Here is a 14,276-nt window from a genome sequence, read left to right on the forward strand (position 1 = left end):
CCACCACCATAAAAAAAAACCCCACAAAAAAAAAAAAAAAAAAAAAAAAAAAAAAAAAAAGCCAGTGGTACACTTCCCAACCAAGCCTTAAGGCCTGCCTACCGGGAGTGCTATGCAAGTGCAGTAGAAGACGGATCTCAGTTCAAGCAGAGGGAGGATTCAACCTTGTTCCTTGGACCTTTTGATTCTATTTGGATCCACCACGGAGAGACAGAGAGAGAGGGAGAGGGAAAGTAATAAGGCACCCCCAGGGGGCATGATCACACTATAATCCCTTCTCTTTCATTCTCCTCTTGGGATTCTGGGCACATACCCAGTGTTTTTTTTCAAGCTGCTGGGTTAGAGACTCAAACTACATAATCAGCAATGTGGGATCCAGCCAGCCACCTTAATGAGCAAGTCATCTGGCTAGCCCAAAATAAAACTTTTGGAGCCAGCAGGTGGTGTGTTGGTTAAGGCATTGAACTCCCACATGGTTGACCATTGTTTGAGTCCTGGACCTGGTGCCCTGAAAATCACTCTGGGCCTGTTTGTGTATACACAAAATCCTGAGAGAAGAATAGAGGAGAAAGGAATGCAGTGTGGCCATATCCCTAGGCACTGATTTTTCACTCTCCCTCTCTCTATCCCTCTCAGTGAGCACCTGGACTCTATGACAAAAATCAAGAAAGACTGACTGAAAGAAATAAAACTTAAAAAAGAAAAAGAAAAAGAAATAAAACTTAAAAAAACTAGGTTATATGTTGTGGGCTGGCACCTCAAGCCCAGCACTGTTCAAGGATCAACTGAATACCAAAATTTCCCTAAGAAAAAACCATAGTTGATTTAACTTCTTCCTGTTTTCATAAGGTCATTCAACTGTTACTCCAGGAAATAACTGAAATCATGCACCATGATTCCATTAAAAAAAAAAAAAATCCAAGTGTTTCCATCATATTCTTGAGGGTATATTGACAAACCAAGAGCTAAACAACTGTACAGGTAAAGGTCCTGAAGTTTGTTGAGTACCCAAACAGGATGGTTTAATCCATTTCAACAAACATATTCATTTTTTGGGAGATTAAACTGGGGCCACCAGGTCATGCGATGGTTGGGGCACTGGATTCCCACGTGGCTAACGGCAGTTCCAATCACAAACCCGGAGGCTTCCTTTTGCACTTTCCCTATCTCTCTGATGAGCGCATATGCCCTATAGCAAATTTAAAATAATAATAAATATAAAGTTAAACATAAAGAAAGAATAAACCAAGACAATGGACAAAAACCCACTTAACATCCTTTAAAATGAGTTAGAATATTTTTCAAACATCAGTGTCTTTGCATCATAATAGATTTATTAACTATGATGATGTGGGATTCAGCTTGAGTAGAACAGTCCTTTTGGAACAGAGCTAGCCCGGAATCTGTGCTTTAAAGGCCCTCACTCCAACATACAAGTGTGCAATGGGCACATGGTGACTGCATGGATGTGATGCTGCTGCAGAGCAGATGTGGAAAAGAGCTGTGTTTATTCATTCATACATGCATGTATGTTTATAAGCCAGAGGGTACATGTGCTCACCAGAAAGAGAAAACATCTCCCAGTGGGGCCTAGTCATGCTGCAGTCCCTTCTCCATTTCTCCATCCCATAAGAATTCTGGACACAAACACACACACATGCCAGCAGGGCTGGGACTCAGACTGCACCTTCAGTCATGTGGGTTTCAAGTTTCTTAACCACTGGCCATGAGACTGGCCCTATTTGTTTTCTTAGCTCTACACATTTAATTTGCCCATGGGTTCCTTTACTACTTAAAAAGTTTATGTGATCTTATTAAACTGTAGTGATGACTAAAGTATATCATAACCAAAGACTGTAGTATTACTGCACACTATGATGGACAAATCCATTAGAATGCTACTACTTACAACATAAGATGACACTGCCTGCTCCTCTGTGTTGCAGTCACTTACAGAAACAAAAGTAAATTCTCCCCCACTATATGAAGATTTCAGCATCCATGTCCCTATTTTGTACTCACATGGCAAACCCCCAAATGAGCAAACCCAACTCTGAGCAGATAACCTTGAGTAGGCCCTTACTACTGCCCAGCAATACTGCTGCATTCCCCTAATTATCCATTTCTTAACCTCTTCCTAAAACCTTCCTCTTCCTCACTATTTGTGATTACTTCATTCCCTGTATCACAGACATGAAATTAATATGAGAATATATTTTCTTCCATCACATCTACAAACCTGCTTCTATCTATAAACTCCATTCTCTCCCATTACTATTCTCTCCCATTACTAGGATGAATGGTCTGTGCTCCTATTTAATCCTAATCCACCCACTTTCTAAAAAACTTTTTTTTAAGATTTCTGCTATAGGGAACATGCATTTGCTGGAGAGGGACAGAGAAAGTGAGAGGGGAAGTGAGCAATCACCCACTGGAGGGGATGGCCATGTTGCAGTCCCTTCTCCTCCTGGGATTTTAGGCATGCACACACACACACGCCTGGTATGAGTTTCAAGTTGACAGGTTTGGGACTTAAACTGTGGTTGATCATGTTGGAGAACAGTGACTTTGCCACCATAACTCCTGCTAGCCCCATCCATCTACTTCGGAAAAAAAAAAAAGAATTCTCTATTCAATTTTTATTAATTAATTAATTAATTAATTGGCCAGAGAGACGGAAAGAGAAAGTGAGCTGCCAGGTCCGGGACATGAACCACAAATGGTCATGTGGGAGTTCAGTGCCTTAATCACATATCACCTGTTGGCCCCCATCCATCCACTTTTATACTGAATCTCATCCACTCTAATCTGATGAACGCCACAAGATAGATTTTGCCTCAAACTAAGAACGTTTTAGCAACTAAATGCCAAAAAAAGGAATAAGAGATATCATAAATTAATGACCATTTAACTGTAAGATCCTTTTGATAAAAGGGATTTCTACTCCAGATAATCACTTAGCATCCTCTCAGCTATAGAGTTCTATGATTTTAGAAAACAGAAAGCTGATGGGGCCGGGAGGTGGTTGTGGTGGTTAAGAGGGTGCTGGACTCCCACATGGCTGACTGCAGTTTGTGTCCCAGACCTGGTGGCTTGCTTTCTCACTTTCTCTCTCTTTCTGTCCCTCTCGGGCAAATTAAAATAAATAAAGTTAAATAAAATAATTATAGAAAATAAAACAGAAAGTTGAAAATTATCTTAGTATAAATTCACAGTACTGTCTGGAATGACATACTTTTCTCACTCTTGGCAACTCTCTTTAAATTCTTCAAGGTCTGCTGATTTATAAGCTCAGTCTTTGGGGAAGGAATAACAATGGAATGAAAAATCACAGACTGCTATTTTCCATAACTTTTCAGAAACTTGTCTAGCCATTGCATTTTCATTTTGATATTGTTCTATTCTTAGAGTTCCTACCTTGGAAACTATTCTGGGACTATCTAATTGTAATGATTCTTTCAACAACAAGTATGTAGCAGAATTCTTGTAACACCCATCACTAAGTACTGTATATAATTAGATCATGAATTTGAGCAACAGTGTATTTAGTAATTGTATCTGACCTTTTTATTATTTAAACAATTTCATTTTGCAATTCACTTAGCAGAAAGTGGCATCAAAATGAAAAAGAACATTGAGTAAGTGGGAACCACCACATGCAAAATTTTACTTATTGCTGGAACAATTCAGCTGATTAAACATAGATATTTCAATGCCAGAGACAGGGATTAAACATAGATATTTCATTAAGAGACAGGGACAGGGAGCAGCAGTTAGCATAGTGGCTATGTCGCTGGACTCCCACGTAGTCGACCACAGTTTGAGTCCCAGACCCAGCAGCTTAAACTCACGCCGGGCATGTGGATGTGCATGCCCGAGATCCCGAGAGAAGAATGGAGGAGAAGGGATTGCGGCATGGCCATCCCCCCCCGGGGGGGGGGGTGATTTCTCTCTTTCTGTCTGTCTGTCTCTGTCTTTCTGGCGAGGACACGTCCCCTAGGGCAAAAACCTCTCTAAAAAAAGGAAAAAAGAAAGAAAGAAAGAAAGAAAGAGAGAGAAAAGACAGGGACAGAGACAGGAAAGGGAAAAAGCATTCCAATGGGACATGGTCATGTCACAATTCCTTCTCCTCCATTTCTCTACTCTATTCGGATTTGAGCACACATGCCTGCTATGTTTTTCAAATGGCTAGGGCCAGAATTCAAACCACAGTGAGCAACATTGGATCTAGTTCCATTAGGCCACAGAGCTGGCTGAGAAGGATAAGTATATTTACCTTTAACAATCTTCTTTGCACAGTCATTATACACTTGTTCTTGAGATGTGCTTGACTGGAACACCCGATCAAAAGCAGGTGGCTTGGACTGAAAAAAAAAAAAAAAAAAAAAAGAGTTTTAACTATACAAATTACACATTTCTAAACTCTCTGAAAGATACTATTTTATACATGTGTAGTTTTTATACTTTACACACATACACACACGTTCTATTTAAGAGAGACTTTTGCACTTTTTGCCCGAAACTGCCATCTCCCAGTAATTAACCAAAATGATGAACACAAAAGGAAAGAGAAGAGGCACCTGATATGTGTTCTCTAGGCCTTTTAGAAAACATGGAGTTGTGGGACCAGCAGTTAGCATAATGGTTATGTCGCTGGACTCCCATGTAGTAGACCGCAGTTCAAGTCCCGGACCTGGTGGCTTAAACTCATGATGGGTGCATGTGCGTCCATCCCCCCTGGGGCGGGGGTGATTACTCGCTTTCTGTCTCTCTGTCTTTCTGGTGAGCGCATGTGCCCTATAGGAAAAAACCTTTCTCCAAAAAAAGAAAATATGGAGTTGGAGTTGTTCCTTTAGCAACATATATGGGAATCTATAAGAAAGGTGATATTGTAACATTAAGGGAATGGGTACTGTTCAAAAAGGAATGCTCCACAAATGTTACCATGGCAAAACTGGAAGTCTGCAATGTTACCCAGAATGCTGTTGGCATTGTTGTGAACAAACAAGGGCAAAATTCTTGCCTAGAGAATTAATATGTATATTGAGCATATTAAGCATTCTAAGCGCAGAGATAGCTTCTTAAAACTTGTGAAGGAAAATAACCACAAAAACAAAGAAGCCAAAGAGAAAGGTACCTGGGTTCAACTAAAGTGCCAGCCTGTTCCACCCAGTGAAGCACACTTTGTGAGAACCAATGGAAAAGAGCCCGAGCTACTGGAACCTATTCCCTATGAATTCATGGCATGATGGGTGTTAAAAATAAACTAATTTGTGGTCTATTAAAAAAAAATAAAAAGAGAGAGAGGTTTTTGCTTTAGGGTATGTGCACATGCCAGAGAGACAAAAAGGGAGAAATCACCCTCTGGGGAGATGGTGATGCTGCAATCCCTTCTCCTCCATTCTCCTCTCAGGATTTTGGGCACAGACGTACATGCGCCTGGCATGAATTTTAAGTCGCTGGGCCCAAGACTCAAACCTCGGTGGACTACAAGTGAATCTACTGACCTAAGCATTACAGCATCTGCTGGTCCTGATACCATTATTTACTTAACCTTCCAAAGACTATAGCTAGTATGCACCACTTTATGTCACTGTATCTTTTGTGTGGAATGGACCTCAAAGGTCAGCATGTATAAATAAACTATAAACTACATGAAAACAAGAATGTCTGTTTTAGTCTTTGCTGTATTCCCAGGACTTACCAGAGTAATTATAATTAGCGTAACTATGGTAACCACTCAAATATTGCTGAGTAAATGCTTTTTCTTTTAATTTTGCTGTATGGTGTGTGTGCTCACTAGAGAGAGAGGAATGGAGAGACAGTGAGAAAGCAACCCCTAGGAGGTATGGTAAGTCACAATCTCTTCTCTTCCATTCTCCTCTTGTGATTTTGGGCATGCATGCACATACACGTAGCATGTTTCTCAAACATGTGTTTTACAAGTACACAAGGTATGCAAAGTGTGCTGTGTGATGTGGGTGGGTTGACTAGGGGTAGACTGTGGTACCAAGACTCTATTGGAGGTGACTTCAATTTAGACCTCTTTCCACTACTCTATTCAGTTTTCAGTTTACTCCCCGCCCCCAACTGCAATAGGGCATATGCACTCACCAGAAAAATACAGAAAAGGTTTGGCACTGTCCAATGGGGTATAGTCACACCGCAACCCGTTCTCCATTTCTCCATTCTGCTGGGATTTTGAGGGCACATCCAGTGCCCAGTGTGCTTGTTTTCAAGCCACCAGGGCCAGGATTCGACTAGGGTCAGTCACTAGGCTACAGGGTCACCTCAGCCTTTCAGTTCACTGTAATAATTTTTCCAATTATTCTCTAATTTAAGTCATATTTACAAAATCCAAGATGCCACGTTAGAATTATATCCAAGACATTTACTCTCTGCTTTAGTGGAGCTTCAGCAATAGTGCAGGGGACATTAAACAAGTAACTAGGTGACTACAATTCTGACTGCCATAATTGAGTGTTATGAGATGCTACAAGAGCACACAAGCAGAGAACCTGAGTTTAGGAGAGAACAGAAGAATGTCAGGAACACACTCTTGGAGAAGGTACTAAAGAAACTATGAAAAATAAGTAGTGACTAACTCACTGTCACTCTCTTCAATATCAGTCACGAGGGGGAGAAGAGTTTAGTGTGACAAACCAGTGTAGACATTTGGAATAGAAGGCTTAAAGATCCTAAGGCAGAAAGAAGTTCACAGTATTCAAGATACCCAAGAACTTGTGAAGTTTGAAGAACAAGGAGCAAAATCAAATGCAAATGTTGACATAGGATCTTAGAGCCATCATGGATCACTCTAGAGAACTGGTGATACTGTCTAAGGAGCCAGAACAAAGAATGAAAAGAATCAGAACACAGGGACCAGCAGTTAGCATAATGGCTATGTCGCTGGACTCCCACATAGCAGACTGCAGTTTGAGTCCTGGACCTGGTGTCTTAAACTCACACCGGGCGCGTGTGCGTGCGTGCCCAAGATCCCGAGAGGAGAATGGAGAAGGGACTGCAGCGTGGCCATCCCCCCTGGGGGGTGATTTCTCGCTTTCTATCTCTCTGTCTCTGTCTGGCAAGCGCAAGTGCCCTATCGCAAAAAAACTCTCAAAAAAAAAAAAAGTAAAAAAAAAAGAATCAGAACACAGTTAAGTGCAAGTTAAGGAAAGAATTTTTAAAAAACACACAATTATGCCAAATATAGCTGTTATGTCAAGACAAAACAAAAGTATCCAGTGGCATAGGTCAGACCACAATGGGTTGAAAAAAGAATGGGAGCTAATCAAACAAAGCACAAAATTTGGCTAAGGAAGAATTTTTTTTTTCCTTTTAAAGATGGGCAAGACCTAGGCGAGCCACATAGTATGGTGGTTAAGGAAGCCACATACCACATGGCTAACTGTGGTTCAAATCCCAGTCCTGGCAGTTTAAAATACACAGATGGTGCATGAGTGTGCATGCCCTAAATCCTGATGAGATGAGAAAATGGAGAAGGATTACAGGGTGACTACTCCCCACTGAGGGAATGGGGTGCTTTCTCCTTCTCTCTCCTCTATGTATCCATGCCCTTTGACAATAAGCCAAGGGGCAAGATCTAAGCAAATTTAAATGCTGTCAGGAACAATGTAATAATCTAGGACAGTGAAATCTAAAGATGAGAGAGTGGTAAGAAGGTTCTGGGTATTGCCAAGTATTTTGTCCTCTAGTTTCTTCTAAAGGAAAGGAAAGAATCAAGGTCCTAAAATACAAAACAATAATGGGGGAGGGGGGAACCTCTTAATGTTATAGAACATTTCCTAGGTCTTAGCAGAAAAAGATGCACTTGTTAGAAACTATACTCCACAATTCCCTTCTCCAAATCTTGGAGTACCAGTAAGAATGAATATTCCAAAAGAACTATCCAAAGCCAGTCCTGATTCCCTTCTCTTGCTACCCCCCATATGAGAGGCTGGATAGACAAATGGTTGCTAGCCTAGTCTCCTTGCAACTCGTGGTCAAATGACCAGTTCTGGATAGTATGAAGAGGTAGTCTGCTGGGCGGTCTCTGAGAATCAGTGCTGCTTCCGTAACAAAGGGACCATTTCAGCAAACTGTCCTTTCTCCTTCCTAGAATGAATGTCTGGAGTTGTAACAGCCATCTTGTAAACATGACAACTGATGATGATGAAAAGTTAGCAGCTAATGATGACAGAGCTAACAGAACCAGGATCCTTAGGTAGTAGTAGTAAAGCACTATGTCCAGACTTTTTATTGTTGAGTACAATAGCTTCTTATTCACTTAAGCTGTTTTCTAAACTCTGCGGTTCAAACTATTCCTAAAATGACCTCATTTTGGTGTCAATTTAAATGAGCATCAATGTCTGATTATTCTTTAGCTATGACATACATGAAAGTGCCCTTTTGCTACTGAGATGTTAACATTGAATTCTACAGGTCTGGCTAATAAAGGGCAATCTGCTACTTTACTGATTACACAAGATATAGTCAAAGGGAACAATTCCCAAAACAAATATAATCAAAATTACTACCCACAGATATGCCATGCTAATACAAATTTTTGGATGCAAAAAGAAAGTAATGTTCCCTCTTCATTTGTCCAGTGAACATCTACTTAGCAACCAAGGTATCGGATACGGTCGCATCGCACAACACAATTTTAGAAATGATGATTAGTACAGACTATAGGGTTTGAGGAAAAATATAGGATAAGGCAGGGTGGAGCTAAGGTATGAGCCTGAATACTAGCAGCCAACATAGGCAATCGAGAAATGTTAATTAAATTGAAATAGAAGACAGAATCTGGCCTTAAGGAATTCTTCATCTGGTAAAGAGGAGATTGTGACCAGTCTAAATATATACTTAATAACAGAGATATAAAAATAAGGGGAAAAAATCAATAGTAATTTTAATTTTGCTTGAAAACAAGTTAATCAGTACGAAATAGATAAAAGTATGAAGATGAATGTATCTAAAGTAAATCAAATATTAAAATAAATATTTATATAAAGTGCAAATAGGGACCAGTAGATGGCACAATGGTTATGTTGCTGGACTCCCACCTACTCGACTGCGGTTTGGGTCCCGGATCTGGTGGCTTAAAAATCACGCTGGTACATGTGTGTGCATGCCCAAGATCCTGAGTGGAGACTAGAGAAAGGACTGCAGTGTGCTATCCCCCTCAGGGGGTGATTTCTTGCTTTCTGTCTCTCTTCTTCTCTCTGGCAAGTGCAAGCACTCTATAGCAAAAATCTCTCTAAAAAGTAAAGTACAAATAATACTAAGCTTTAAGTCATATCTCAATTTTTACATCAATAAAAAATAATGACCTAAACTATATACATAGAGATAGGATAAAAATAATGGGTGATAGTAAAGCCTGCCTTTAAAGTACTTTATGCAGCCCTTTACTCTAGAATCATCTCACAGCAAATATGCAAACGAAGACAATTTAACTAAAATATTATGAATGGCAAAGATTAATGGGCAACATTCAAAGACAAAATAAGATTTTTTAGAAGTTATATCACTATTATAAAAAAAATTAATGTAAATGCTTAGCATTAAGTTGACAAAATAGATTTATTTTGATCCTAAAACTAAACTGTATTTTATTCAGTAAGGCAAATGTTTTGACTATCTAGCCATAAAGTTACTAACTGACCCTGGCTGGCTTCCTGAGATAAAAAAGCAAGGCTTTATGAAACATAAAAATTACTTTTGATGTTCTATAATGAAGATATATCTCAGGGACAGGCAGATGGTGTGTAGTGGTTACATTGCTGAACTCCCACGTAGTCGCCCACAGTTCCAGTCCCGTACCTGGCGGCTTAAAACTCACGCTGGCCACATGTGCATGTGTGCCCAAAATTTAGAGAGGAGAATGGAGAAGGAATTGCAGCATGGCCATCCCCACCCCCACCCCCCCAGGGAGTACATGCCCCCTATAGCAAAAATCTCTCTTAAAAAGAAAAAATTGGACCAGCAGGTGGTTTGGTGGTTAGAGGCTCTGGGCTCCCATATGGCTGACCACAATTCGAGTCTCGGACCTGGTGGCTTGCTGTCTCACTTCCCCCATCTCTCTGTTTCACTCTGGTCAAGTTAAAAAAAATAATAATGATTCAATAATTATTAAAATAATTAGAAAAAAAAAGATGACGACACATCCTATCTTTCAAATAAAGAAAAACTTGGCATCTTGGCATCTATTTTAAACACCTGATTCTGAGCCTTAAAATGAACATTATGTACTCTTTAATCCTATGTATAGTCAAAGATAATCAAAGTCTCAGATTTCAATTTTTAAACTCCTAGTCATTAGATGCATTCCTTTCTCACTTAGGCTTCAAGGGGACAAACCAAATGGGAATAAGTTTATCTGAACTGCAACCACACCTTACATTTCTTAAGTGAAGCAATTCCTGTTTGAATCTGTACAAACCAAGCTGAACACCAAATTTGGTTATGAAGGACACTCATCTGGCAGGGATATGCCTTTCTCCAGAATTCTGTATAGTTATCTTTTCAGATCACACAGGACTGTATTATATTAGATACTCCCAAGTTAGAAACTGATGTTGACTAACAGCCCTGAGAGGAAAGTTACATGAGAGTTCTTCAAAAGTTCACAGAAAATGCCTATTATGAAAAAACATTCATGGATTTCAAAAAAAATATGTGCACCAAAACAAACTCACACTTTAATTCTTTTTTCTGTGAACTTTCTGAAGCCCCCTCAAGCAATACGGGCTCTCACTTCTCTTTAAATTTTCACTTTTTAGTAATCAAGAAGGTTCAAACACCAAAACATCTTTCACTTGAAAAGGGGAATTGTGTTTTTGCTTTAGGCAAGGAACTGAGCAAGAGGATCTAATTAGTCTTACTCTCTTCTAATTTCAATGAACAACAGCCAGTTTTGGGTTCTGGCAGCCTCTACAGTATAAGAAATGATGATTAGCAAAAATACTTAATAATGCAAATGAGCATGTTCTACTTTCATGATACAAAGTAATTCCTTCCATTGATTTCTTCCTCTCAGTTTTCAACAAGCACATTGAAATAGTTTTCCTTGTCCTCCTAGCTTTGCAGATAACAAGTCCTCTAAAGCAAACAGCTTATACTTGTATCGTGTAAAGATTTTCATAGAATAATTCACTTATTTCATTCAATGTGATAGTTATAGCATTTCATCAAGTACTTAGTTACAAATAAATCTTTATTAAAGGCTGTACACCGCACAGAGAAACACTAGAAAATAAAAAGACTTGCCTGTTATTGGGTCATATTATCTAAATCAACCATTACAGGAGTAACAGGAAAAAAGTTGGGGTAAAGCATTAAAAGTTAAACTTATCAGAATCCTTCATTTTATTTTTCTCCATGAGCAGATGATGCTTGTAATTCAATTACACCATTATACTTATTCTTTAAATTTTGATTTAACTAGAAGATAGTGGTGTATAAAGTGTTCTTAAATCAAGTTTAAAATTATTTAATTTTCAATGCTGCTGTGCAGCAATTCTCTCCTAAAGTACTGTGAATCAAAGTGAACAAAACAAACCATGAGATCATTTTACCTGAAGATTTTCTAATTCTGCTCCTCCCAACTGCTTTTATAAATTTCCAATTACTCTTTAAAAAACCAAAATTCTTAAATATAAAATGTTAGACAAAAATATGAAACCTCAGCATAATTAATGTAGTTACCACATTAAAGAAATTAGTTCCTGAAAATAATGAGAACTGTCACTCAGTTAGTAAGGACTTTCACTTACACTTTAACAAAAAAAAAAGGTTTTTTTTGAAACTTCAACTAAGTACTAGCTTAGTACTTAACCATTAATGTTTCATAAACAAATCACATACCCTTTAATTCTAATATTGTCATTCAAATGTATTTATATTACTAAATAAATTTTGAAAGAATTTAAAAATAACTCTTTTGGCAAAGGACACATTGTAGAATAAATGTTTCCCATGTTTACTTATTTTCTTTTAACTCTTTCTTCATATTATATGCTAGTTGGGCCCCACCTAAAGGATGTCTTCTAAACCTAATCTTAATACACTTTGTGAATTCTAAATTTTAGCATTCTGACAAAAAAGAATCTTACTGGTACTTATAGATCTATATAAAATCTGGAGAGATAAGACATTCTTATTCATATAGGTCTAAAAGGAAAAATAGCATTGGTATGTCAACCACTGCTAAAGCTGAATAATCATACAAAAAAATTCAGGAACTAGTAGCCTTAAGTTTAATAACTAGTCAAGTCTTGCAAACATCCTGATTCCATGTAAAATGTACCATCCTAAATAAAAAGAATTACTGGGACCAGCAGTTGGCGTAATGGCTGTGTCGATGGACTCCCATGTAGTCCACTGCGGTTGGAGTTCCGGATCTGGTGGCTTAAAACTCACGCCGGGCGCATGTGCGTGTGTGCCCAAGATCCCTAGAGGAGAATGGAGGGGAAAGGATTGCAGTGTGGCCATCCCCCCTGGGGGGTGATTTCTCACCTTCTGTCTGTTTCTGTCTGGAGAGTGCACGCACCCTATAGCAGAAACCTCGCCAAAAAAAAAACATTACTGTGCTTAACTTCCCTGCCTTGCTGTGATGTCATTTGTAACAAGAGTTTTTCTTGCAGACTTGTTAACAAAGAACTAGCCTAACAGTCTTCAAACAATAGTAGCTGGCAGTTAGTAATCTAATGACTTGTTTGTCAAAAGTCTATCAAGAGCTAAAGCATTCATTTTCGAGAGCTGAACTTTGGAAACTCACATTAAAACCCTAATGAATTTTAGTTCTGTCTTACATGTCAATCTTTCAGTAATCAAAAGTTCTATAGCCTGTGACCTTTCTGCCCTATTTCAAATTAAACATCCCAAACAATAAGCTAAATATAAAATGCTATTAGAGGGAAAATTAACATATTAAAATTAAATCCTAACAATGTAAGAAAAAAGTTCTACCACATGGTATTACCAACAAAAGTGAATTTAATTTTTAGTCACAGTTCATTGTTCTGTATGCAGTATTTTACTATCCATTTGTAATCTCCTTGAACCAGAAACGCTATTTTCAGAAATATATTTTCAGAAATGTTTCACTACCGGAGAGCAGACCTCCAAAGAATGTTCATTTTCTTAGTTCCTGGACAATGACCAGCCAACTCTAGTCTTTACACCACAAAGGCACACTATCTCATTATTTTGGGGATAACCAAAATGTGAAAACACGGATCTAATACTGGTTAATTTTCATTTTTTATAAGCTTGCTAAATTTTATCATACTTGATACATACATATACAGTTAACTTTTTGTGACTGTTACTCCATAAACCTCAATATGATTTATAAGATGTTGAATCTGATCCTGAGCGTTTATCCAACCCAATATGCATTGGACAGATTTGCAAGAAGATCAAACAAAACTGATCAATCTGATTTCAAAAGAAAATGACTTTTTTCCAGCTTGCAACTTGTCATTTGCAATTGTTAACAAGAAAAGTAATTTATCACTCTTAAAGGCGGGTGAGAGCGCATCTGAGGTTCAGGTCTATTTGTTGTTGTTCGGTAGTTTTTCCCCTCCCCAAGGAAAACAATACGGTTTAGTACTCTGTTAAGTGTTTCTGTAAAACGAAGTATCTTTACTATTCAAAGGACGGTAGGGCTGGTCTCACAGGTCAACGCTTCTAGCTGAACTTCACACTTCATCTTACTTGTAAGTGGGTTGGGTACAGTCCAAAAACACCCACAGCAGCAGCACGGGAGGACCGAGCGCGCACAAGGAGGCAGATGGGCACTAACTTGCTCCGCGGACGGCTCCTCCAGCGCCCCAGGTGGGGGAGTGTCCCAGGCTGAGAGCCGGCGCCTCCCGTCGCCCGGCACCGAGGACCAGGATCCGGTCGACCCGGGAACGCCGGGGGAGTTGTGCAGTCTCCCTCCCCCGGGTCCTCGGAACCTGCAGACCCGGGAGGAGGCGGGGAGGTTGGGGAACCACTGCTCCGTCTCCATTCTGCACCCCGACTTTCCCGAAGTCCCGGGAAGGAGCAGGACGCAGGGTGGGGACGGGGGACACTCACCGCGATCATGACCGTGTCTTCTCCCTGAAACTTGGCGATGTACTTGTCGCCGCGGTTCACCTCAGACTCGTTGAGCGGTCTGAAGCGACACATCACTTTGATGTTGCACTCGGCCGGGTCCGCCATCTTCCTCGCAGCTGGGGCCGGAGGCCGCGAACCACTCCCCGCCGCTCAGTCTCGCAGGAAAC

General features: G+C 39.6%; 1 protein-coding gene across 1 annotated transcript in view; it reads right to left on the reverse strand.

Moving 5' to 3' along the window:
* KIF5B (kinesin family member 5B) overlaps positions 1–14,270 on the reverse strand; it is a 57,652-nt gene extending 43,382 nt beyond the window's left edge. The window contains exons 1-2 of the mRNA XM_006158280.3: positions 14,089–14,270; positions 4,277–4,364 (exon numbers count right to left, since the gene is read on the reverse strand). Coding sequence (XP_006158342.1) covers positions 4,277–4,364; positions 14,089–14,214 — 214 coding nt within the window. The 5' untranslated portion in view covers positions 14,215–14,270. The remainder of the gene's footprint in view (positions 1–4,276; positions 4,365–14,088) is intronic.
* Between the last annotated feature and the right edge of the window lie 6 nt (positions 14,271–14,276).

The sequence above is a fragment of the Tupaia chinensis genome, unplaced genomic scaffold (genome assembly GCF_000334495.1).
Source record: "Tupaia chinensis unplaced genomic scaffold, TupChi_1.0 Scaffold000578_2, whole genome shotgun sequence".
In the NCBI taxonomy this organism is placed as follows: Eukaryota; Metazoa; Chordata; class Mammalia; order Scandentia; family Tupaiidae; genus Tupaia; species Tupaia belangeri.